Below are 27,229 nucleotides of genomic sequence, written 5' to 3' on the forward strand. Positions count from 1 at the left end.
CGGCCCCTCGGCACCCCTACGCCCCTCACCCGGGGCTGGCTCCTGACAACGGGACGAGGAGAGGACCTACCATCACCTCACCGGCCCGATCCCTTCATCGGGGGAGAGGGGGGGGGGGGGGGGGGGGGGGGGGCGGGGGGGAACAGACCTGCACTCCCACCCCGGTACCAACACCATACCGTAAAACCGCACCCCACAACGCCTGCGCGCGCCCGCTCTCTTTCACTCGCCCTTCTCCCCGGGGCGCATGCGCGGGAGCGGCGCATGCGCAGAGTGGCGCCCGCCGCGGCCCCGCCTTCCCCCGCGGCCGTTGGTGGGGGTGAGGGCGCGGGGCGGCTCCTGCGCACTGGCCGGGGCCGGGCGCCCTGTACGGTTGCGCGGGAACTTGCGTAACGCGCGGCCGCCGCTGCTGTCGCCGTCGTCGCTTCCTCCTTCCCTTCTTTCTCCCTCTCCGAAGGCGCCGGGCGCAGACTGCCTGGAAGGAGGCCGGGCGCGGCCCCCGCCGCGGCGCCATGATGAGGCGCACGAAGCCTGAGGTGGAGCGGTACGTCGCTTCTGTGCAGGCCGCCGCGCCTTCCCCCAGAGAGGTGAGCGCTGCTGGCGGCGGGCCCCGCCGGGGGACGCCGACGGATCTTCCGCGGCCTTGCCCTTCCCGCCCGCCCCGGTCCTGGGGGGCCGCGCGGCCGCTGGGCGGCTGCCTGGCCCGGCCCGGCCCGGCCTGGCTTGGCGCGGCCCGTGGCGCCGGGCCTGAGGGGCGGCTGGCGTGAGGCGGCAGCGGCATGCCCTCCCTCGGTTTAGGAGGGACGGCCGCCTCCCGCGCAGGCGGGAAGCCGGGCTGCTTCTTGGCTTGCCGGAGTGGGGGGCGGCTGCTTTCTGCGTGTGCTGCGGTGCCCCGCGCCCTGTCGGGCGCTGCGGTGCCAGAGCTGAGTCCGCTCTGCCTGTCCTCATCCCTGGCGGTGAGAGGAAAAGGGGGTTACAGCGTCTCTGGGAGTATTTCTTGAGTCCGTATTTATTCAGGGTTTCTGTAAGTCGAGTGAGGTAGGGGAAGCTGCTGTGAGGAAGGGCATTGGGGTTTCACTTACTGGAGGTGCTTTACCTGACCAGGTGCAGTGGTTTGCTAGCGCTGTGCACCTACTTTTTATGTCTGGTAAACGCTAGTCTAGCTTTGAAGAGCCCACAAACTAAGTACAGAATTTTTCTGTCTTGTGAGAGTGTAGTTTCCAAGTTTCCTGAGTTTCTCCTTTTTAGAAATATTAAGAACTGAAATAGGGAACATGTGAGAAGCTTTCAGTTTTCTTTTATGTGCCATGTGATTAATACTCTTGACTGTGTGACTGCTTTGCAATATAACAGTATTAAGAGAGAGAGAACTGGGAGAAAGTAATTTTCCTACTGTATTTTTTTAACTGAACAGAAAGATGAGGACCTCTGCATGATTGGTTACCATTTTCCAGATATAATGGAAAATGATATACAGGTCACAGTGAGCAGTCTGTTGCAATTCATAGGAGCTATTTAATCCTGAAAGATCCTGTTCTGCTGCTCTGAATTGATTTTATTGCAGAGCTAGAACATTCAGCAGTGTGTTGTGTAGCATGAACGCATCCACGTTCAACATTATGCAGTAGGGTCTTTATGCAGGGCCTGTGTACATCATCATCGTTTGTACCTTTTCCAATAGCAACAAAGTTGTCCTGTGACTTTAATTGACTTGGGTGCTCTTTAGACCAGACAATGTCAAGTACATCCCTGCCAGAATCAGAGATGCTTTTTAACTGTTTTGATATCCCTATTAAATTCAGCAAAAAGGAAAAAATATTCTCCTTCTGTTGTGCGTAAGGCCACCAACTGGTGCATAATTAGTTTTGTTTTGTTTGTTGTTGTGTTTTTTTTAAGTAATGCTTACAACTAATTGTGTAGCACAGTCAATGGTGGAAATAGTTACTAGTTTTCTTGTTTTGATTTTAGGGGGGTGCTTATAAGGATGCAAAGTGTTTATTTTGAGGTTTCTTTTCATCCGTGTTTAAAAGGAGATGCTAGTTTAACTCCACTGACATATTTTGGGGTTTCCTTTTTATAACATACTTCAAAAATACAGACTGAAAACTTGAAGTATCTTAGGAGGCCTGGTTTCATTCTAAAATACTTTTTAAAATTTTGCATGAACAGCATGGGTGGGAGAGGGAGCGAGACTAGTAATTCAAATGTATTCAAAATGTACGTGCTTGTTTGGAATCATAGATGTAACTAGTTCCAGTATTTTTTGGTTCACAATCAAAATCTGCTTTTGAAGTGCTATCGGGAGGTCAAGCTTTCAATTTCTGTCTGGTTCACTTCTACCTTGAGGTGTTGCTTGTGACTTGTTTTTTCAGCTCATTCCTTTCACTCTTTTCCTCCTGTCTGTGCTTCTGCCATCTTGCCCTCTGCCTGCTCTCTGTGTTTCTTTTTGGTTTGCCTTTATTGCTTCCTTGTTCTATCCTTCTAAAAAATACCTTTGGAGGTGTTTCACCTTTTGCCTCTAAAGTGTGTATGTTCAAGTTATTTTAGGCTGACAACATCAGAAATAAACTATTGCATAAATATGTTTCTTACCCAAACTGTGAATGACTTAGGTAGAAATTGCTTTTTCCTGACGTGTATTTAAACAATAGTGTCTGATGACAGTAGACAATAGCAGGGCTAAATGTCAGATCTCTCTGTTTCTAGGGATTTTTTTTTCTTTGCTACACTGTATCAAAAGAGATTATATGTAGCTGACCTCATTCTTCCACTCTTTTTAATCAGAAGTGTTTATGAAATGCCAGATGTATAAGGGCTTCTTGCTTGCTTCACTTGTAATCTCTGTTTTGCCTAGTAGCCTTTGCCAACTGTACCAAAAACTCTTTTTTCATTTTTAATACTACATCTTTCAAAAACAAACCTTTAAATATGAGGAGTGGATTTGAGCTGATAACTAGTTGTCAAATTCAGTCATTTAAAAGTATTATGCATTGCTGAAAGGAAGGGTCACCCTACTGAATTATTTTAAAAGTATTGTATATCTAAAGTATATGTCATGTTTTTTCTCCTTCAGAAATCGATGAAAGGATTCCTCTTTGCTAAGCTGTATTTTGAAATTAAAGAGTATGAACTTGCTAAAAGGTAACATGCATTGATGTATGTTTATTTTTCTGTTCTCCAAAGTGTAAGAGAAAAGTTAAATGAATATGAAGCAGACCAGAGAAACCAAGATCAATACCATGCTGTTTTAAGGTAGCAGTAAATGTGGGTATTGAATGCCATTTAAATTTTTGTAAAACAACATGGTTATATGGTACTGAAAAAGCTGTCTGGTTGAAATGGCTATTTTTTCTCATTGTATTATGTAGTTCTTACCACTTCTGCAAACTGCTGCTTTTTTAACAAACAAATACTTGCTGGCAAGCAAGTAGCATCTGTACATATAAAACAATGTTGCTTCTTACTTTAAGGTCCAGACAAGGTACCTGGAACAAGATATGTCTATACTTCCTGTATTGCAGATTAAGTTATCATTATAGCCTGGACCGGAGGGAGTATTATTGAAAAATATTGGTCATGTAACTTACTTTTTTCCCGCTCCATAGGTATATATCTACATACCTCAACGTACAAGAGAGAGATCCCAAAGCACACAGATTTCTTGGACAAATTTACGAAGCTGAGGATAACATAGAAAAAGCTTTTGGGTGTTACAAGGTAAGTACTACACTGACCCCTAATGTCCCGCTTTATTCCTTTGTAAATGGACTTTTAAAATCTTGTGCTGGACATTCTCAAACCCATAGAAGAAAATGTGTTCCTGAAAAAACTATTATTTATACACATTTGACATATGAAGTGCTGCAGAGGAGATTCTTTACTTGATACCACTTGCTTCAATAGTATATTTTAAAGTTGATTCTTTGGTTTTTGTTCTGGCCTCGATTTTTGTGCTACCTGCTGTTAAATTCTTCCCATGTCATACATTACCCTTTGGACTAAGGATTTGTGGCTGTTGTAGAATTCCTTCATTTGGACTGTAATGACAACAGGAATCTAGTTGCCACTAGAAGACTATAGGCCTAGTGGTTTTTTTGTTTGGTTGGTTTTGGAGTGTCAAGGACAGAAGGGAGAGGCAAATCTAATTTTGATTAGGCAAGCATATAAATGTCAAATTCCCAATCGGAATGTCTTTGTTCTGGTTTGGGGGAGGGAGATGTTGTGCTGGACCACTCTCCACCATCTTTACCAAGTCTTGGGAAACGGGCGAGGTGCCTGAGGGCTGGAGGAAAGCAAATGTCACTCCAGCCTTCAAAAAGGGCAAGAAGGAGGACCCGGGTAACTATAGACCGGTCAGCCTCACCTCCATCCCTGGGAAACTGATGGAACAGCTTATCCTTGGTGCCCTCTCAAGGCATATCAAGGATAAGAGGGTTATTAGGGGCAGTCAGCATGGCTTTTCCAAGGGGAAGTCATGCTTGACCAACCTCATAGCCTTTTATGAGGAAATAACGAGGTGGGTGGATGATGGCAGAGCGGTAGATGTGGTCTACCTTGACTTCAGTAAAGCATTTGACACTGTCTCCCACAGCATCCTCATGGCTAAACTGAGGAAGTGTGGACTGGATGATCGGATAATTAGGTGGACTGCGAACTGGCTGAAGGAGAGAAGCCAGAGAGTCGTAGTCAATGAGGCAGAGTCCAGTTGGAGGCCGGTAACCAGTGGAGTGCCTCAAGGGTCGGTACTGGGGCCCATATTATTCAATATATTCATCAATGATTTAGATGAGGGAATTGAGTGTACTATCAGCAAGTTTGCTGATGACACTAAGCTAGGAGGAGTGGCTGATACGCCAGAGGGCTGTGCTGCCATCCAGAGAGACTTGGACAGGCTGGAGATTTGGGCAGGGAATAACTTAATGAAATACAACAAGGGAAAGTGTAGGGTCCTACGTCTGGGCAGAAACAACCCCAGGTTCCAGTACAGGATGGGGAGCTACCTGTTAGAGAGCAGTGTAGAGGAAAGGGACCTGGGGGTCCTGGTGGACAGCAGGATGACCATGAGCCAGCACTGTGCCCTTGTGGCCAAGAAGGCCAATGGCATCCTGGGCTGTATTAGAAGGGGGGTGGTTAGTAGATCGAGAGAGGTCCTCCTTCCCCTCTACTCTGCCCTGGTGAGACCGCATCTGGAATATTGTGTCCGGTTCTGGGCCCCTCAGTTCAAGAGGGACAGAGAGCTGCTGGAGAGAGTCCAGCGTAGGGCAACTAAGATGATTAAGGGAGTAGAGCATCTCCCTTATGAGGAAAGACTGAGGGAGCTGGGTCTCTTTAGTTTGGAGAAGAGGAGACTGAGGGGTGATCTTATTAGCGTTTATAAATATACAAAAGGGGAATGTCATGAGGATGGAGCCAGGCTCTTCTCAGTAGCAACCAATGATAGGACAAGGGGTAATGGATTCAAGCTGGAACACAAGAGGTTCCACTTAAATTTGAGAAGAAACTTCTTCTCAGTGAGGGTGACAGAGCACTGGAACAGGCTGCCCAGGGAGGTTGTGGAGTCTCCTTCTCTGGAGACATTCAAAACTCGCCTGGACGCCTTCCTGTGCAACCTCATCTAGGTGTTCCTGCTCCGACAGGGGGATTGGACTAGATGATCTTTTGAGGTCCCTTCCAATCCCTAGCATACTGTGATACTGTGAAGTCTGGTTGCCAACACAACTCCATGAACTGCTATTACTCTTCTTAAACTGTGTGTCTTAACTATTTTTTTATTAAAAGTGCCCACATCTGGCTAGACTAGAAGTCCTTATAGTCTTACAACCTGTGTATAGCAGTAGCTAGTGGTAGATCCAGAGGAACTGTCTCTTGCATTATTTTTCATACGTTCTTCTAAATTCCAACAGTTGTATCTGGATGCTGTAAACTAGTGGTGGCATTTAGAAAGGCTTTTCTTAGCATATTCTGTATTGATAGACCTAACTAATTTGAATTGCTGGGTCTGTTTGTGGGTGGATAACTCCTATTCTATATGGATCATAATCTTAAGTTGTTAATTTTTTTTTTTTGTCCTCTTGTGTGTGCATGGGGAAAACTAGCGTTCTGTGGATTTGAACCCAACACAGAAAGATCTTGTATTGAAGATTGCAGAATTACTATGCAATAACAACATTACTGATGGAAGAGCAAAATACTGGGTTGAGAGAGCTGCTAAGCTCTTCCCTGGCAGTCCTGCTGTTTACAGGTTGAAGGTAAATTCCAATTACCTCTGTTCTGTGGCTTAAAAAACCTCTCAGCATCCGACTGGAGTGCTTTTTGCATGTCACCTCACACAAAACTCCTCCTGGCTAAATTATTTTAGAATCTTTAATATTAATTCTGTTAGATGTTACTTTCCTTGCAGTCTGACATTTTTGTCTAGCTTTCAAAAAAGCTGCAGCTACAGGCTTTCTTACCCTTTTTAATGTTTCAAGGTTAGTCCTCTTTACAAATGCTGAGAAACTGTGTTAGTTATCACATCCAAGAAGTTAAGACAGGCACTATTTGATCTTTCTATTGTGTGACTGACAGGAAGGTAGCAGGCCTGTGAGCCCAGGCTTTCTTGCTTTGTGCTGCTTTTTAAATCTGTATTATGATCAACTCTGCAGAATATGAGAAATGCTGTAATTTCCAAATACTGTGTAAATGCTTTCAGTCATGCAATCTCACTTTTGCACAGGTATATTAATTTTGTATAAATCAGCAATGACCTTAAAGTCTTAAGATGTCTGTTGTTCTTTTTTTTTTTTAAGCAAGGTAGTCTATGGCTTTATGTACTTTATCTAATACCTGAAACCTGTTAAGGGTAGTGTAGTCTGAGTAATGTAGTCTGTGTAGTGCAGGAAAGAAAACTGTCTGGTACTGTAGTTGCTGAAAAGACTCATTGTGGGGAATGAGATGTTAACATGTTGCCTTCATGTTTAACAGGAGCAGTTACTGGATTGCAAAGGTGAAGATGGATGGAATCAGCTTTTTGACTTGATTCAAGCAGAACTTTATGCAAGACCAGATGATGTCTACATAAACATCAGACTAGTTGCACTCTACCGTTCAAATAATAGATTAAGAGATGCTGTACTCCATTGTCAGGAGGCACAGAAGAAAATACCTTTGCAGTCAAGCTTGGAATGGTGTTCCTGTGTTGTAGAGACATTTGAGGTGTTTAATCATATTTTGATCCTGTGATAGTCTTCCATATTTTTTTAACTGGTCTGTTTCTCTTAGTGTCATTACTCTGGCAGCTATTTCTCAAGTGATTTAACTCCTTCAGATGCAAGTCTACTGAAACCAGTGGAATTACAAAATACTTCTTGGGTTTTTTAATTGGAATTTTCTCCCTAAAATTAAACCTTATAGAGCTATTGATTTACTAACTTCAAAAGCTGAGTTAGATACAGCAGTTCCATTAGGGGTAAAATTGCTCAGGCAAATAGTTCCCTGGAACTTTGCTGCTGAAGAATATGTTGAGGTCTCACCTGTGAAACTGGATTATGCAGTAAATGCTACTAATATGTTTTGGAGAAATACCGCCCTTGCCTTCATGGAAGGATGACTGTTACTTATCCTGTGATGAACTTTCTTCTTTAGGAATATCTGGAATCTTTACAAGACTTGGAGTCTGATAAAAATAACTGGAGAGCTATCAAGAAAGATCATCTGCTGGCCTACTCTAGCTTTGTCAAAATGACACTTTCTTCTAGAGATGTTCAGGAATGCAGAGAGACACTTGAAAGGTACGGTGTTAACTTTCCTGTAGTGTAAAAAAAAAAAAAAAACAAACCAAAAACCTGACCATTCTCTAAGAATTGGGTGGGTGGGTTTTTTTGTTGTGGTGGTGTTGTTTTTCTCTTTTCTTCTGTGCTACAGAACACCTACCAAGCTTTGATTTTGCTGCTTAACTTGTTTATGGATGGGAGAGGAGATTCTCTGTACTAGCAGCTAAGAATGGTTTTTACTGGGTTTGAACCTCGAGCTATCTTTTGACTGAGATGCAAGCCTTGTCTGAATAGTCAGCTAAAATAAATTATATCTAAATTAACACAACGCATACCAGAATAATTAGGAACTTTAGGTGTATAGTATAGCCGGGAGGAAGGAAGCCACTTGCAGTAAGAACACTCCTTCAGGGAAAACTGATGGTGTTACAGGGTCAGCTGAACCAGCTGACTTCAAGGCATACCATCAGTGGCATACCTAGAGTAGTACAGAATAATGTTTGTAGTCATTGTATTGGTTAAGATCCGTGTTCCTTCGTTTCTGTTGTCTTTCCTTTCTTAGTGGCTTTTACTGACCTACCTTTGTTTCTCAATTATGCAATGGCTGTTATATTGTCTTTTGTAAAACAATATTCTTTGGTCTGTTAATCTTGGATGAGTATTTGAAGCAATACAGGCAGCGGCTGAGGAGTACTTAATTCCCAAGTATGTTTTGTTTCTTTTTCTCCTCTAACATTGACCAAAAACATCTTGGGTTTGCTGCTGTTTCATTAGAGCCTTTCAAGGTGATTATATCTGAAGCACTTCCAGATCATGGCAATGCTAACAGCCATTATCATTTTGTCAGGTAATTGAAAGAGTGTTTCAACTGTTTTCTGGAAGGCCTCTCCTGAGTGGGATTGTGTACTAGTCTACATCTACTCAGATTTCTACAGTATCTTCTGCTTTTGAAGAGCCTGTCTAAGTGTATTTTGGGCCTTTCTGGTAAAGGAAGGAATCATAGAATCATAGGGTTGGAAGGGACCTCTGGAAATCATCTAGTCCAACCCCCCTGCCAGAGCAGGGCCGCCTTAGAGCAGGTTGCACAGAAACACATGCAGGTGGGTTTTGAATGTCTCCAGAGATGGAGACTCCACCACCTCCCTGGGCAGCCTGTCCCAGTGCTCTGCCACCCTCAAGGTAAAGAAGTTCCTCCTTATGTTTAGGTGGAACTTCCTATACTAAAGTTTGTGCTCGTTACCTCTTGTCCTGTCACTGGGCACCACCGAAAAGAGTCTGGCCCCATCCTCCCTGGCACCCACCCTTTAAGTATTTATAAGCATTGGTCAGGTCCCCCTCAACCGTCTTTTTTCCAGACTAAAAAGACCCAATTCCCTCAGTCTTTCTTCATAAGAGAGGTGTTCCAGTCCCCTAATCATCTTGGTAGCCCTGTGCTGCACCCTCTCCAGCAGTTCCCTGTCCTTCTTGAGCTGGGGAGCCCAGAACTGGACACAGTACTCCAGGTAGGGCCTCACCAAGGCAGAGTAGAGGGGGAGGATGAGCTCCTTGACCTGCTGGCCACACTCTTCTTGATGCACCCCAGGATGCCATTGGCCTTCTTGGCCACTAGGGCCCATTGCTGACTCATGGTCATCCTGTTGTCCACCAGGACTCCCAGGTCCCTTTCCACAGAGCTGCTCTCCAGGAGGTCAGCCCCCAACCTGTACTGCTGCATGGGGTTATTCCTCCCCAGGTGCAGCACCCTACACTTGCCCTTGTTGAATTTCATAAGGTTTGTCTCCGCCGAACTCTCCAGCCTGTCTAGGTCTCTCTGTATGGCGGCACAGCCTTCTGGTGTGTCAGCCACACCTCCCAGCTTTGTATCCTCAGCAAACTTTCTGATGGTACACTCTATCCCCTCATCCAAGTCATTGATGAATATATTGAACAGGACTGGACCCAGTACTGACCCCTGGGGAACACCATTTGTCAGTGACCTCCAACTAGACTCTGCGCCCTCTGAGCTCTGTCTTGCAACCAGTTTTCTATCCACCTTACTGTCCATTCATCCCTTTCCCAGGAAAGGGAAGAGCAGAGTGACTAGTGCCTCCTGTATGTCTCTAAATCTGCAATAGTGAACAAGTTTATCTGCGTGGTTTGGGAGAATAGTTTTGAAAGTAGCTGTGCAAAGATGTGCTGAAAAAGACTGTAAATATCTAGGTAATATTTAATATGTTTTACTTCAGTAAACTAAGTTGTGAGCTTTGGGAGTTTGAGACCATTATTGTACTTTCTAGTGCAACTCGGGTTTAAGCAACAGAGACAGTGCTAACCATTGACTCATTGAGCTACTTGATTCACAGTTAAGTAGCATCAACCAAAACCATCTGCTATAGCTTTTACCAGGACTCTGTTTAGAATGAGTCTTCTCCACATTTTAGTTTTGACCGTGTGCTTCAGTCAGTGAAACCATATGTGAATGGGGCTGATGAGTTGTCTCGTACCTTTGTGGAAATGAAAGGACAGCTATACATGCATGCCGGAACTTTGCTACTGAAAATGGCCCAGCACAATGAGGCACAGTGGAGAGTTGTGTGTGAACTAGCAGCATTGTGTTATCTGATAAGTTTCCAGGTAAGTAATTTTTCAGTTTATGCCTTTAGTTGATGCAGTTCTTGAAATGTTCTTGCTGTATGTATGTTGAACTCCTGCATTCCTGAGATGAACTAGTGTTTGTGTGCCTAAAGAAACACTTCCTCATTCACCAAACCGTACTCTTGCACAATTGCACATGACGTGAATAGGGTAAAAGTGTATCTTCAGCTGTTTCCCTTGTCAGAGTAACTTGATTCTTAAGGGCTAGTGAGTTTGTTTCCTACAGTATATTCCCTTTTCTGTAATACAGCTGAGCACATATGTTAAGTATTAGGCTTATTGCTATAGGGAGGGAAAGGGATGAACTGAATAGTGCCCATATACTTGTGTAAACAGCAGAACGAAAAAAAGCAAGCCTAATTCTTTGCCTTATGAAGTAAAATTGATTGTCCTTTTTATGCCACTGCTTGCATTCCAGGTATTACTTGCTCTTGTGCGCGCTTAATGCTACTTGCAATAGCTATAACTGTCCACCTCGGGGTTTTAGGTGGCTTCCTCTTCCCCACCCCCTTGGGATATGTGACATAGTACCTTCAAAATGAATTATGTTTTTTTTTTCTAGTTTTCTAATGCTAAAAAGCTTGTTGACTAATTTAAATGATCCACTTGTACTGTGAAAAAGCTGTAACAATTCTCTCCTTACTTCACCAGGTTCCTAAACCAAAGTCAAAACTAATAAAGGGGGATCAAATTGGACAAGATGTGCTAGAAATGTTGGCCTGTGATCGGAAAAGCCAGTCTGGTAATTAATTTTAATAAAATTAATTATAATTAAATTAATTATTTATTATTAAATTAAAATTAATTATAAAATTAATTATAAAAAATTAATTAAAATTAATTTTAATAAAAATCCATTTTAATCTTGTAACTAATAGCAACTATTCATTAGTTAATAGTTACTAGAGCTAAGTGGTTTGTTAAAGAACACATTCGTTATCTTAAAATGTGATGTTAACACTTCAATATGCAATAAAACTTTCTAGATTTTTGACTACATATGTGAAACAACCCAGTAGTTTGATCCTGACACCTAAAGTGTGGGTTGTTTTTTTTTTTTTTTTTCCTCCTCTTTAGCATGCCAGTACAGTGTGTTCTCTTTTTTTCAAGCGTGTTTTTTTTTCCTCCTTTTTTGCTTCTCTAACACTAAGATAGAATTTAACTTTTATGGTCTATTAATCTGCTGGAAATGGCTTCTACTTGCTGATACTATTTTGCAAGTGTTGTTAGCCCCAAGAGGATAAGAAAATATTACTTTTTCCCTGTCCTTCCATCCTCTTACTTGTTCATGAGCTTTGCTCTTTTTACTACTAAGTATAGACAGTTATTCAGTCTACAAACTCTTGCTGGGCCTAGATGAAAACAAACAAACCCACAAGACATCAGATTCAATTGTGTCAGAATGGAATTTGATGAAGAGACTTCTTGTATTACATCTACTTATTTTAAGGAAAGTTGCAATGGTCCTAGAATAGTAATAATAAGAAGATGACTTTGTTTGCCCGAAGACCTGGATTTACAAATGCCTTGGCATTGTAGTCACTAAAAGCTTGGAAAGCCTATGTGCTGAAACACTGACCTAATTACAGGGAGAACATAACAATCTGTAGATTTCATGAGGGGAAATCCTGATTCCCACCCAGCCTTTGATAGCAAGGACGGTTCAGTGTATCAAATAATACTTTCCTTATGTTTACTGCTTTATTCATGTGAAGTGATACTTTTGTTTTCTAGGTCATATGCTGCTGAACTTAAGCCATGGCAAGCAAGACTTCTTTAAAGAGATTGTGGAAACTTTTGCAAACAAGAGTGGTTCATTTACATTGTTTGATAGCCTGTTTGAGAGTGGAGCTTCTAGAGAGAGATCTTTTATTGGCACAGATGATATTGGAAATGTCAGTACACAAGCACCAGTTCAAGTGGAACTTAATAAATATGACATTGGTAAGAGGTGTTGCTTTCTGAAACTCAACACAACTTTCTGTACCAGAAGGTCTTCTACGAATACTTCATATTGCATCAAAAGACAAATACATGGAATAGCTGCCCAAAGTTGCACTAATGTCCTAGGCAAGACTTAAACTTTGTTGCAAAGTAAAGAAGTGCTTCTTGAATAATTCTGTAAAGATTTGCTAAAATAGTCTCCTATTGGAATGAATATGGTGAGGATGGAAGTGAAAGGAAATCTGAGAGTCACCCCCTCAGAAGTTGAAGGGGTTGATGGCTTGAGCACTCAGATGAACTGTCTACGTGATACGTTTAACTAATTTGAAGTTTGTAATCTTTTGTAAGTGAAAGCTGCAATCTTGATGGTCATTGGTCTGCAAAATATCTTTGGCTGCTCTGACAGTGAAATGTGAAACCTGAGATTTGATCAGATAACAAGTCTTGCTGACTTGTAGGAAGTTGACATCTGCATCCAACTTTGTTTTTGCATAGGTGCTGTTCGAATGCACAATGGCAGTCTTCAGCACCTTGTGTGGCTTGGCTTGCAGTGGAACTCTATGTCAGTCTTACCTCCAATGCGCAAATGGTTAAAACAGCTTTTTCACTTGCCGCAAGAAACATCAAGACTTGAGACAGATGCTCCTGAATCCATTTGCCTATTGGACCTTGAAGTAAGTAAACTTCCCAAGTTCTTAAATGTACTATACAACTTAAGTTTTTTTTGTATTTAATACCTTTATTTATTTATTTATTTTTACAAAACCAGGTATTTCTACTTGGGGTGGTATTCACTAGCAACTTACAATTGCAAGAGAAGTTTAATTCTCACTACGGTGCACATCAGCCTCAATTCTTACCATTGCCAGTGTGCAAACAGCTCTATACCGAAAAGCAAAGATCCTGGTGGGATGCCGTTCGTACTCTTATTCAGCGAAAAACAACGTAAGGCTTTTTCAGTTTGGAAATGTTTGACCAAGCCTTTAGGCACCTTCTGTACAGCAGTTTGGATTGGTCCCAATATATTCTTATAAAATTTCTTTTTTGACATATTTTAGACATGAAAGCTTTGTTGTAGTAGGGATGTGATACACTTGAAAGATTTCTAAAAATGGACTTTTCATTTCTAACAATGCATTTCTAAACTAGAGGCAGGTTAGGACTAAAACTGCAGGCTATGTTCATCAAGCAAATAACATATGAACAGGTAAAAAGTAGACAATACTAATCAAGGAATGTTTCTTCTGATATTCAGACCAGGAACAGCAGCAAAACTGAGGCTTATTGTACAGCACGGAATAAGTACTCTGCGAACACTGGGGAAGCATGGCCTTCAACCTGCCTTAATTATACACTGGGCAAAAAGCCTGCAAAAAACAGTAAGCTGAGATTATTTTGAAACATGTAGAAGCCAGGGTGTTTTTCTCCTCTATTTTCCAAACTATGAACATACTGGGGCGGGGGGGGGGGGGGGGGTGTCAGTTGAAAATGTATTATTGAGAACTGTTTTTTATTTTGTCAGGTGAATTGGTGTTCTAGTCACCCTATAAAGTACTCTGTCTTAAATTGTAGTGTTGTTTTCTACATGTATGTTACTTTACGTAGCTCTTGAGATAAACCCCCTGAGGTTTATCTCAAGTGTCAGAGAAGCACTTTTGTAACTTTTCAAGAAAACAGGAGAAGGATATGTATGAATAGCATTTTGACTTGAGTTTGTTGAAATAATATGTGCTTCTATTCTCTTTTCTTCACCAGGGCATTAGCCTTAACTCCTTCTATGACCAGAAGGAATACATTGGACGAAGTGTCTACTACTGGAAGAAAGTTCTGCCTATGCTGGAAATTATTAAAAAGAAGAGGAGTATTCCTGAACCTACTGATCCTCTCTTTAAACATTTCCATAGCGTAGACATTCAGGTAGATTGATTGAGCCAAGGTTGAAGTAAGAGAGGGTCTATGTCAGACACATAGCTATGGGATTTTTCTCTGCATAGTACAACTCGTGTTGTAATTACTGTAAAAATTATGAGATTTGATAGTATCTGTGTCTGATAAAAGGGGAAAAAAAATCTCTCCTTAAAACTTTATTCTTACCTTTTAAACTATGCATATGATTGGAAGGCACTGAATATCCTTAGTATCAACTTTCTTTGAAAAGTATTTTTCCTGTATTATAGGAAGAAAAATAACAATGGGTGTGTCATTCCATTGCTAGGTATGAGTTGTCTTTCACTTTCTTCATAGGTCTTTCAGGTTGCAGCGTATGAAGAAGAGGGACGTATAGCATTTGCAATGTTGGATGCAGTTGATGGCAAAACTGATGATGCTTTATTAGCATTTGAAGCTATTAAGAATGTGGTTTCGTACTGGAATCTTGCCATGGTAAGTTTATAAACTGCATTACTGTGAAATGCTTTGCTTTATTCAGTTGCCTTCTGACATCCTAATTAATCTGCATCTTGTTCTTTAGATCTTCCAAAGAAAGGCAGAGGAGATTGAAAACGATACCATGCTGCCAGAAGAACAAGAAGAACGCAAAACCTATCTTCTGAAAAGCAAGCATTATCTAATGAAGATCATTGAGGAAAGCTCCTCAGATATGTCAGTAACTGAGAAAGTAAGTCATTCTTGCTTTAAAAACTTGTTTCAAGGGGTGCAGTGCCTTTGGTTACTGTTACAAAATGAAACTGTTTGTATTGATGTTAGCTTTTTTAGACCAGGTTTTGCCTTAAGGCAAGTTAAATTTCTTTGTTCGCTCAAGACAAATAACCTGCTTGACACCAGTGGGTTGATAAACTCTGGGTAGCTTCTATGACCTTCCTTGTCATGCAGTATTCTGACTACTCTGTGGATAAAAGCTTTAATGTAAACAAATAGCTTTTGCCACTGTCTTTTTATAGAGGTCAATACTTTGAAAAAAATAGAATTAATGTTTGTGTGAATTGTTTTCTTACATTAATCTTAACAGATTTAGACTTTTGCTGAAAATCAGTATTTGTGTAATGAAGGCCTTGTGACTTGTTCAGCCAGAATTCTGAATGCAGTGTGTCTTGCTCTGATGGAGAATTGCAGTCATGACTTGTGTTTCAAATAACTTTCTAGCTGCCGGTGTCTATTGAAACTGTGAGGGAAATGCTAGATACAGTGATCCAGGAACTCGGCGAGAATGGTGAAGATGGGAGTCCTGCCTTCAGAAATGGTCTGTCACGAGCTGTAGATTCAGAGATGAAACATTCCACTCCCTCACCAACTAAGTTCTCTCTTTCACCAAATAAGAGCTACAAGGTATATGAGCCAGCTATTATTACAGGGAATTGCTATGTTTGAATAAAAAAATCATGAGATTCAATTAGCGCTTTTTTTTCCTAGTTTTCTCCTAAAACTCCTCCTCAGTGGGCAGAAGATCACAGATGTATACTTCAAATGATCTGTCAGCAAGTGGAAGCTTTAAAGGTAAACAATTTCGTCACCATATTCAGTGAAAAACAGTTGACCTTTTAGTTATGGTAAAGTTAGAGCATGGGCTAACTTAGAGTTCCTAGACTATTACTTAAATCAGTGGAATTGTCTTCTGTAACATCTGCCTAAGTTAGAGTGCAAGAGTAAATCTTTTGCTTAAAAACCCTTATTTGGGACTTGGGCAGGGGTGCAGAGGCAACCCTTCTAAGGACTGTGCAGAGAGTTCTGTGTTCACCAGCTTGGTTCTCATCCACTTGGCTCTGTGGTTTGGTTTTTTTTACTTCTGGCTTTAGAATACAATCTTAGTACTTTGTGCTGTGTGGGCAGATCTTGGATGACTTTGGCAGGTACCTCTTGATTTTATTCCCCCTCCCCGAGCTTGAACGTGCTTTTAAATAGGAAAAGGGTAGGGATCATTCCTTATGCTTTCTTCTACAAATACCTATGGAATATATACTCTTGGCACACTCTCTTGACAGAATGAAATGCAAGAAATGAAACTTAATAATTCCAACTCAAATGCATCATCTCATCGGTGGCCTGCTGAAAGCTATGGAACAGATACGATGTCAGAGGGTTATCAGAGAGGTCAAAATCTTCATGAAGCTCCATTAACGGGTCAGTTGCTGCTGAATTTTTATCAAATCACTTAGCTAAACCAAGTAAGACTTCTGAAAATATTGCAGAAATATTTTAGTGATTCAGAATTAAAAACCTATTGCTGGGGAGAGTCCATTCAAAGCAACAACAACAAAAAAAATCAAGTATAAACAATTTTCCTAATGTTCCTTTTTAGTTGCTACCACTGGCCCATCTGTGTACTACAGCCAGTCACCTGCCTATAACTCTCAGTATCTTCTCAGAACTGCTGCAACCAATGTAACACCAACAAAGGTGAGAACAAATCCAACCACTTAAGATACTTCCAATGACCTAAAAATCACTGCTTTTGATTCTATATGTAGTTGGATGTAATTGCAGTTACTTAAATATTATTTAGTAATCTTGGACTGCTAGGGATAAACTGATAATTTCTCTTTCTGCCTAATTTTGGGAATGTGAGGTTTGGGAGAGAAAGCCAGCAAAATATGTCTGTAATATGTTAGTACATGTCCCCTACAGGGTATATGTGATAGCACTTAATTCCCCCCCCCCCCCCCCCCCCCCCAAAGTAGTATGGCAGAAGAGAATGGGGTTTTCAAGGCTTTTTTCATTTAAAAAAAAAAAAAAAAAAAAAAAACCCAAAAAAACCCAAAAAATAACCCACTCATCTTGTGCCCCTTTTTCAATGCTTCTTTTCACATGCCCTTCAAGATTTAGTTTAAACTGATTAGTTTGTTAAAACTAGTTTAGATGTAAATTCATATGAAAGTATGCCCTGCTTTTAAGAGTACATACTATGTGAGCTTCAGCACAGTAGGACTTTGTCCTCTCAGTTGCTATAACAAGCAAAGCAACTGTTTTCTGCTTTTTCTTTAGGCTCCTGTCTATGGCATGAACCGACTTACACCTCAGCAACATATATATGCTTATCAACAACCAATGCATACACCACCTCTGCAGAACACTTCTGCTTGTATGTTTTCCCAAGAAATCTATGGCACACCTCTGCGTTTCGATTCTCCTGCTACTGGACTCATTTCTCCTCGTGGAGGTGATGATTACTACAATTACAGTGTTCCACCAGCAAGCACAAATCCGCCATTGCCTGAACCAGGCTATTTCACAAAGCCTTCAGTTGCGCCACTGACTTTAAAGCCTGCAGAACCAAAAGGGATAGAATTTCCGAAATCTAAATTTGGACAGCCAGGACCAGCAGAAGGATCAAAACCATCTCTGCCAACACCAGCACAGCCAAGTCAGCCAGCAACTTTTAAATTCAACACTAACTTCAAGTCTAATGATGGAGACTTTACCTTTTCTTCTGCAACGCAGCCTGCTAATACACCTTTTAATAGCAGCGAAAGCCTCTTGGGTCTTCTGACATCTGATAAACCTTTACAGGATGATAGATACGTAGAACAAAAACCAGTTAACGATCACTTAAATAGTCAAAGAAATGTCTTCAATTTTGGCAATAAACATATTGCAGGCATCTCTTTTAGAGAAAGCATGGGACAAAATACACACAAAAACCTGAGTTTTGAGAAGAGTGATAAGTTTAGCGTCCAGGAACAAAGCAAGCCCGTATTTATGACTTCAAATTCAGATTTGGCCAACAGAAGTCATGAAACAGAGGGAGGAAGCACCCATGGTGGAGAAGAGGATGATGATGGTCCTCATTTTGATCCTGTGGTGCCACTCCCTGACAAGATTGAAGTAAAGACAGGTGAGGAAGATGAAGAAGAATTCTTCTGCAACAGAGCCAAGCTCTTTCGTTTTGATGCAGAATCGAAAGAATGGAAAGAAAGGGGTATTGGAAATGTGAAAATATTGAAACATAAAGTATCTGGCAAATTTCGTCTCTTAATGAGACGGGACCAAGTACTGAAAATCTGTGCAAATCACTACATAAATACGGATATGAAATTAACTCCAAATGCTGGATCAGATAAGTCATTTGTGTGGCATGCTTTAGATTATGCAGATGAGTTGCCAAAACCAGAACAGCTTGCAATTAGATTTAAAACACCTGAGGAAGCAATGCTTTTCAAAAGTAAATTTGAGGAGTCTCAGAATATTTTAAAAACCTTGGGATCAAGTGTTGACACATCTGTGACTCAGAGCAGTGGGACTGCAAAAGAAACAACAAATCAGGATGTCAAGGAGCCTAGCAGATCCACTTCTGGAGCCCCGAACTTTGGCTTTCAGTTCCCGAAAGATGGGGTAAGCAGTGAATCTGATAGGAAAGGCAGCCTTACAGCTACATCAACTGTGTCTAGCTCTACCACTTTTTCATTTGGAAAGGAAGCCCCGCCAGCCTATTCTTCTGCTGGGTTTGGGCAGCATTTCTTGAAGAAGGATCAATGGGAGTGTAAAGTATGTTTAGTTCCAAATGAAGCAACTGCAAAGAACTGTGTATCATGTCAAAGTCCAAATCTAGATGGTGCCCCATTAACTGACTCTGCTGCAAGTTTCAAAGCCAGTGGTAATACTGTGCAGGACAAATTTGGATCTGCTTTTGCGAAAAAGGAAGGTCAATGGGACTGCAGTGTCTGTTTCGTAAGAAACGAATCCACTGCCTCCAAGTGTGTTGCCTGTCAGAATCCAAACAATACTAATACAGCAGTATCTGGTCAACAAACTTCCTTTAAATTTGGCCAAGCGGTTGTTCCAAAGGCTATTCAAAATGATTTGGGAACTGCTTTTTCTAAAAAAGAAGGTCAGTGGGACTGCTCTGTATGCCTAGTCCAAAATGAAGCAAAAGATGTGAACTGTCAATCTTGTCAGAATCCTAACTCACAAAGTCAACCAAATGTGCCTATACCTACTCTTCAGGCATCCCCTGCTCCCAGGTTTGGTTCCATTGCTGATGCAAGTAAGCCACAGAAAAATGGATTTGAAGGGCTTTTTACTAAAAAAGAAGGGCAGTGGGATTGTAGTACTTGCCTTGTGAGGAATGAAGGTTCTTCACCAGCCTGCGTAGCCTGCCAAACACCAAATCCATCTGCTAAGCCTGCTGGTGATGCTTCATCAACTCCTACTTTTGGCTTGAAAAGTAAATTATCTGAACCTGCTGGAGCACAGTTGGGAACAGGCTTTAAGTGTGATTTCTTAGGAAAGGGCTTTAAGTTTGGTCATGCTGAGCAAGGCAAGACACCATCATTTACGTTTCAGATTCCTTCTGATAGTGAAACTAAGTCTGCAAAGGAAGGATTTAGCTTTTCAATGCCAACGCCTGCAAGTGGATTTAAATTTGGGATACAGGAGCCTAGTAAAAATACCGCTAAGAAAGATGAGCCATCGAAAGAGTGTACAACTGGCTTCTTAAAAAGCATTGATGGGAAAGACAAAAAGGAACCGCCTTCAGATAGCGAAATTACATTCCAATTTCAAGAAACAACAAACAAGGAGAAAGGTGACTTTGTTTTTGGGCAAAACAGCAGCACTTTTACTTTTGCTGAGCTTGCAAAAAGTACTCCTGGGGACGGCTTTCAGTTTGGCAAAAAAGACCCTAACTTCAAAGGCTTTTCAGGTGCAGGTGAAAAGCTGTTTTCTTCGCAGGATTCCAAAATGGATCACAAAGCAAACACATCAGCTGACTCTGGTGAGAAGGATGATGATGTGTATAAAACAGAGGATAGTGATGATATCCATTTTGAACCTATAGTTCAGATGCCTGAAAAAATAGAACCATTTACAGGAGAGGAAGATGAGAAAGTATTATACTCCCAAAGAGTAAAGCTGTTCAGGTTTGATCCAGAAACAAGCCAGTGGAAAGAACGTGGGGTGGGCAACCTGAAGATTCTTAAAAATGAAGTTAATGGCAAAGTAAGAATATTAATGCGGCGTGAGCAGGTACTGAAGGTGTGTGCAAATCATTGGATAACAACAACAATGAACTTGAAACAGCTGTCTGGCTCAGACAAAGCCTGGATGTGGATGGCCAATGACTTCTCTGATGGTGATGCAAAGTTGGAACACCTGGCAGCAAAATTTAAGACACCAGAGCAGGCTGAGGAGTTCAAACAGAAGTTTGAAGAATGTCAGAGGCTACTACTAGATATACCACTGCAGACACCCCATAAACTTGTTGATACAGGTAGGACAGCTCAGCTTATACAGAAAGCAGAAGAAATGAAGTGTGGCTTAAAAGATCTCAAAACGTTTTTGACAGATGACAAAACTAAACTGTCAGAAGAGGAAAATGTAAACTCTGTTTGTGCCAGCAGTACTTCTGATCTGGTTATAAAGCCGCATGCTGAAAGTACTGGGCCTACTCTGGAATGGGATAACTATGACTTGCGTGAAGAAGCATTGGATGATAGTGTAAGTAGTTCTGTATATGCATCACCTCTTGCAAGTAGCCCTGTAAGGAAAAATCTGTTTAGATTTGGAGAATCTACCACAGGTTTTAGTTTCAGCTTTAAGTCTGCCTTGAGCCCATCCAAATCTCCTGCCAAACAGAACCAGAGTAGGACATCAGTAGGCACAGATGAAGATTCTGACGTTACTCAGGAAGAAGAGAGAGATGGGCAGTACTTTGAACCTGTGGTACCTCTGCCTGACCTCGTGGAAGTGACCAGTGGTGAGGAAAATGAGCAAGTTGTCTTCAGTCACAGAGCTAAGCTCTACAGGTATGACAAAGATGCTAATCAGTGGAAAGAGAGAGGTATTGGGGATATCAAGATACTACAGAACTACGACAACAAACAAGTGCGTATAGTAATGAGACGAGACCAGGTACTAAAACTCTGTGCCAATCACAGAATAACTCCGGATATGAATATGCAACAAATGAAAGGATCTGATAGAGCATGGGTGTGGACTGCATGTGACTTTGCAGATGGGGAAAGGAAAGTAGAACTTCTAGCTGTACGTTTCAAGCTGCAAGATGTTGCAGACTCATTTAAGCAAATTTTTGATGAAGCAAAGCATGCCCAAGAGAGAGACACACTGATAACACCTCTTTCTTCTCGTGCCAATACGCCGAAGGAATCTCCATGTGGTAAAAATGCTGTAGCTGTACTAGAAGAAACTACCAGAGAAAGAACTGACCTTAGCCATGGTGATGATACTTCTGATGTAACTGTAGAGGTCACAGAGGTGTCAAACACTTCTGAAACACCAACAAAAACAGTGGTTTCTCCTCCAAAGTTTGTATTTGGATCTGAATCTGTCAAGAGCATTTTCAGTAATGAAAAGTCAAAGACATTTACATTTGGAAATACTTCAGCCACTGGTTCCCTCTTTGGCTTCAGTTTTAATCCTCCAAGAAAGAGTGAAGACCATATTTCAACGTCTCAGAACACGGCAGAGAAAGAACTGGAAATCTCTGAACCACCAAAAAGCTTTAGTGCTCCTCAGAAGCCTCTAGACAGCAAGGCAGACAACTTGCCTACTTCAACACAAGATGGACCTTCTAACTTCTCATTTAGAATTCTGGAAAAAGGTGAGTGTCAATTGAACTAGTAATTTATTCAACTATGCAACTTCCTAAGCAGTCATCTCTATGCTATTCAGTACTCTTTGTTGTCTCGTTAATATGGAGTTTCTTTCAGTTCTGATGTGGGTACCGATATCTTCACACAATCTCAAGAGTTTCAGCTAAAGGAGTGAATTTTAAGTCATAATTATTTCCATATAAAAATGACTGTGTGATACAGGATGGAGTTTTGTTGGTGAGAAAGGATTTCGCATAGGAGCTATAACTGTGAAGTGCTGTACCTGAATCTCGGGCTTACATGCTTAATGAAGGAGCTGTGGTTTCACTTTTTGAGACTTAAATGGGTAGACTTGGATTGGTAGTGTATGTACCTGGGCCTTTGCTCTGAGTGGAAAAGTGTGAGAACAGCAAATTTGAATTATCCCCATGATTAAACAGATGGGTATTCTAAAACTACTTTCTATACATCTGTTGAAAGTCTTAATTATGAGCCTCTGCAATACCAGATGTGTAGCTTAATCAACACCAGATGTTAGCCTCTTTCCTTAACCTGAAAAGAGATCATGTGATTACATCCTCAGTTATACATTTTCTGACACTGTCTGAAAAAAATGTGCTTGCAGAAGTTGTGGCTGTGACATGACCACTATAATGTGCTGAAGTGTCTTTGTGAGAAGAATGGGATTTACTAGCATTTTAATGGTAGAGAACTTCTCTTTGAAGGCTTCATGTGCTGCTTCCCATCAGTGCAAGACTCAGATAATAGTAATTTACAAAGTAGTGTCAGAATTATGAAGACATACTGTATTAACTAAAGTATAAGAAAGTGACATGGTGGAAGGTGATAGCTGCAGTCTATTCACATGGGTTGGATAAGCTTGTGTAGAATTAACAGATGAAATTTCCTACTGTGAAATATGACTATGGAATGCTTCCAGAACATAGATTAGTCTGCTTTACCTTTTTAAAATTCCAGGTAAACACTTATATTAAAACAATTTTTTTTTTAGGATTTAATTTTAGCCTTTTTAAATCTAATCCAATGGCCTTTTGGACAAGCACATCTTCCTTGCAACCTGATAGTAAAGGTATTTACATACTGCACTGAATGTGTGATAAAAACACTTTAGCAGGCATGGACAGTAACCCAACTGTGGCAAAGCAGTTGGCTCAGTAATGCTTATAATTAACACGCATGCTGAAGAAGAGTACTTAAAATTGTGTGTCTGACTACTGTATTTGTCCTATTGGAGAATGTTTCTAGCCCTTAGCGCGTTAATATGAGCTGGCACAATGGATCACCCTGTTGAAGCTTTTGGCTTCTGTTTGCCTTATTTCTGAGGGTATCTGCCTTGCACTTTCTCCATCAAAGTTTTACTGAACATGCACACTGGATCTCTAAAATTCCCCTTTTCTAAAGAAATTAAATTATCCTGTTATTTTTAGAGAATATATCTCTTAGTGCCTGAGGTCTTCTACTTCAATGAAATAATACTTGAAAATCTCAAGACAGGTTACCCAGTAAAATGCTTGAATGTATTTAGCCTTTCAATTTCCCAATTATCAATATGTTAACTACTACACTTTTAAAAACCAGGAGCACACAGAAACAAGAAAGCCAACTCCTTAGCTACTGCTTATGTGTATATATTTCATGTATAATATGAATTCCTCCTTAGCTGGTCAGAAAACTTTCACCGAGTAACTAATTTGTTTACATTCAGAACCAGTAACCAAAACTGTTACAGCTTATAGTTTGATTATATGTCATTATAAGATGTTACTAATGGTGCCTCTTGCAAGTATGCTTGCCGTAAGCATACTCAACTTATAGTTCAACAGCATTTTAATTTTAACAAGCAAATTTTTATTCTAGTCTGCAGTAGTCTTCTAGTCGTCTAATGTTAGTCTTACATTGTTTAAAAATGTCAAAACACCATTTCCCCAAAATGGTGGGGAGAAGCTGTTTTTATTTAAACACTGAACTCTTGTTCTGTATATATGATCTAAAGTCAACTATTCTGTGTTTTTAGGCATCCCTGTGCATGGAGTTCATTAACAATTCAGTTTTATTTTCATCATTCAGTGTCCATAATGTGAAGTGATTAAGCATTCTGTACCAATGCATACATGCAAAAACTTCTGCTACCTCAAATTGATCCTGTTTTTATACTGGGGGGGGGGTGAGGGCAGATGTATGTGTAGTTAAAAAAAAAAAACACAAAAACAAACAAACAAAATACACCTTTCTGGGACTTCAGACTGTTCTTCATGTCTACTTTTCTAATAACTATGATATGATTATATGTTTAGTGATTTATTTACAGTTGATAATTGTCTTCATTGTAGCTTTTTGGTGGCTTTGTTTTGAGCTTTGACTTAATAGCAAATTACTTTGAGAAGTCCTTTCTAAATTAGGTTTTCAAGCCTACCCCATGCAAATATAATCTGAGGCTTTCTCATGGGGAACATCTTTCAGGGGGCAGCTTCTGAGTTGCTCTAGAGCAACATTCAAAAGAAATTTAACCTCATAGTACTGCAGCTGAATGCAGAAGTACCTAAGTTTTTCTCAGGTCAGGTCATGAGCTTTTTAGAAGTGCTTTAGAAGTTTGAATCAGTTATGTCAATGGCATGTTACTATATGTTACATGCATTAAGGTTTAAACTCTGGTGCTTTCCTCTTATATTCAGAAGATATTCACTGGTATATGCATGAGGAAAAAATGTCACTGTTGTGACTAGCTAGATATTTAGGCCTACCTGGTGTTAATGTCAGCTGAAACGTAAACAAAATACAGTACAGCAGTGGAAAGAACTGTTGTGCACGGTATTGTTCTTTATTTTCTTCCTTCCATATACTAACAATGTTTTGTGTGGATTTTTTCTCCTGAGTAGAAAGTTCTATTATTACAAAACCAAGTCTTTTAAGATACGCTGTACGTATGCATGGCTCTTTGTTTTCATGGCTGCTTGTGAAGATATATTTAAGCTGTTTGCAGCACTTTTGAATAAGAAAAGTTAACTTTCTCATGGGGAGGGTGAGTAGAAATTGATTTAACTAGTGAACATCTTGCTCAGTTTTAATATTCTGAGGGCAAATGCATGTTGTAATCTTAATCTGTGTTGTTGAACCCTTTTGTCCCTTTGAGTGGGTGTTTGGAACAGTAGAATCTTAGTCCAGTGTTTGATAGATCAGCCTCATGGAGAACTTCACATATGAATTAATCTAAAGTGACTTTTTAATGTATTTCTTTTCTGCAGCTGCTTTGCGCAAAGGCTACTGAGAGAGGCTGCATGATAATTCTTTAGGAATGCTGTGTGTCAGATACGATTGACTATATCCTCTGTTGCTAGGGTCTTCTAGCTAGCTTTATACTGCTCAGATGAAAGGAAGCTCACGCTTTTCCTATCTAGCAGAATGACTTTGGAAGAAATTTTGTTTTGTTGAAGATAAATTTTTTAAAATTCTCTAATACTAAGGAAAGATGGGTTTGTTTTGTTTTGTTTTGTTTTTTTCCCCTGTAACCTTTAATGGTTGTAAGACTAAAGACTCCACACTTAAACCACTGTGGTGAACTTGTTGCAAACTTACTCAGTCCAATTGGGACACTTGCTTGACTAATCTGAGTGAATAAAACACTTGCTAATATGCAGGATACCTGCATATCTTCATAACATGGTACAAGATGTACTCCTAATTCTTAAATCATATAGGGTTATTGAGTTTTTTGCATAAGATGCTGAGAAAATATATGAAAACATCTATAGCCTGCTGTCATGATATGAAATTTGCTGTTTGGGAATTTTATCCTACATTTACTTTATACAGACTCGGAAGAGCTATTGAGATCTAAAAAGGTCAGCAAAAATGATTACAAGACTATGTGCTGATAATGGGTTTGAGCTACACTCTGTTATATAAACGCCTGAAATTACTAACTTGTAAACAAAGGGAGGGTCAACTGAGGCAGAGATTGGCAGGAAACACTATGAAAAAAACTTAAATTTTAACTAGTACTTTGGATTTTCCTTTTACTCTACTATTCTTTATATTGCTCGTAATCTACTGGAAGATACTAGTGGGAAAACTACTTTTAAAAAGCAGATTCATTTTAGTGTGTCAAAGGATCAAGGGGCATGTCTATAAACATTATATTTCTCTTCTGTCCTAGTCTCCTCTTGCAATAATGGATATCAAATTGCATGAGCAGGAAAATCTGTCCTTCAGGAACTGAGTAGTAGTCTGGTTTCTAGCTGAAGATTTAGGTTCCCACTGACTACTTTGTGCCACAAACAGCAAATATTTTCCAGTGAAAAGAACAGTGAGCAAATTTTGCTGACCAGTTTAACTCAAACCTGAAGAAATTGATCTTAGAAACAGCCAATGGCTGGTTATTGATGTGCTTATGGGGTAATTCTTATAATCAACAAATTTGTTTCACATTTTAGCCCCAACCTCCCCCTCTCAAAACAAAACTAAAGCCCAATACAAACAAACAAAACCCCAACCAAACATGCTTAAAGTAGTATATCCTCCCTCTTTGCTTCCATTCTCTCATAATAAACTCAGATTTTTTGTTTGAAAGCTGTCTGCTTGTTTCTATAGCCGTATTTTTTCCTGCAGTTTGCTCTAGGCTGTGCTTTCAGCTTTTACTTTTGATTATGCACTGTTTTTTCAATACAAGAGGAACAGACAGTGTTAAAGGGGAGAGGAGAAAAAGCTATATAATAAAGTTGATGGTGGTATTTGTTCTTGCTGGAAAATCTAGTTAAATATGCTGAAAGCAGTATTTTTTTTATTGCTCAACACTGTGGAACTGAAAATTACTTTTGTAACAATTAAAGTTTCAGCAACAGCTATTGTGATAAATTGAGATTAGCTAATAAAAAGCTCAGATTTCCCTTAGGTAAACTGAAATAAGTTCTATTCAGTTGATGTTTGATAATTTGTAGAACTTAAAGCACTGTCCTGGTTTCAGTTGGGCTAGAGTTAATTTTCTTTCTAGTGGCTGCTGTGTTCTGGATTTAGTATGAGACTAATGCTGATAACACAGATTGTTTTAGTTGTTGCTAAGTAATGCTTATATTAAGTCAAGGACTTTTTCAGCTTCTCATAGAAGCTGAGAGGGAGCATAGACAGGACAGGCTGGCCAAAGGAATATTCCATACCACAGATGTCATGCTCGGTGTATAAATGGGGGTTGGCTGGGGGACAGGGATCCACAATCTCTGCTTGGAACAGGCTGGGCAATCAATCATTGGGTGGGGAGAGCAATTGCATTGCATCACTTTTTTTAATATTCTTTTACCATTATTAGTAGTATTTTCTCTTTTGTTACTGTCCTATGAAAATGTCTTTATCTTAACCTATGAGGTTTGCTTTTTTTCCCTTTTT

The 27,229-nt window shown here is 40.3% G+C and overlaps 1 protein-coding gene across 1 annotated transcript in view; it reads left to right on the forward strand.

The window, feature by feature from the left end:
- The first annotated feature begins 361 nt into the window (after positions 1-361).
- RGPD4 (RANBP2 like and GRIP domain containing 4) overlaps positions 362-27,229 on the forward strand; it is a 37,542-nt gene continuing 10,674 nt past the window's right edge. Inside the window, exons 1-21 of the mRNA XM_082481327.1 lie at positions 362-587; positions 3,074-3,141; positions 3,606-3,717; positions 6,096-6,248; positions 6,964-7,194; positions 7,624-7,769; positions 10,172-10,364; positions 11,037-11,127; positions 12,120-12,329; positions 12,825-13,003; positions 13,099-13,274; positions 13,585-13,708; positions 14,085-14,246; positions 14,574-14,711; positions 14,800-14,946; positions 15,432-15,614; positions 15,699-15,782; positions 16,268-16,406; positions 16,585-16,682; positions 17,268-21,840; positions 22,845-22,922. Coding sequence (XP_082337453.1) covers positions 513-587; positions 3,074-3,141; positions 3,606-3,717; positions 6,096-6,248; positions 6,964-7,194; positions 7,624-7,769; positions 10,172-10,364; positions 11,037-11,127; positions 12,120-12,329; positions 12,825-13,003; positions 13,099-13,274; positions 13,585-13,708; positions 14,085-14,246; positions 14,574-14,711; positions 14,800-14,946; positions 15,432-15,614; positions 15,699-15,782; positions 16,268-16,406; positions 16,585-16,682; positions 17,268-21,840; positions 22,845-22,922 — 7,360 coding nt within the window. The 5' untranslated portion in view covers positions 362-512. The remainder of the gene's footprint in view (positions 588-3,073; positions 3,142-3,605; positions 3,718-6,095; positions 6,249-6,963; positions 7,195-7,623; positions 7,770-10,171; positions 10,365-11,036; positions 11,128-12,119; positions 12,330-12,824; positions 13,004-13,098; positions 13,275-13,584; positions 13,709-14,084; positions 14,247-14,573; positions 14,712-14,799; positions 14,947-15,431; positions 15,615-15,698; positions 15,783-16,267; positions 16,407-16,584; positions 16,683-17,267; positions 21,841-22,844; positions 22,923-27,229) is intronic.

This window comes from Vanellus vanellus (assembly GCF_965231255.1).
Source record: "Vanellus vanellus genome assembly, chromosome: 1".
In the NCBI taxonomy this organism is placed as follows: domain Eukaryota; kingdom Metazoa; phylum Chordata; class Aves; order Charadriiformes; family Charadriidae; genus Vanellus; species Vanellus vanellus.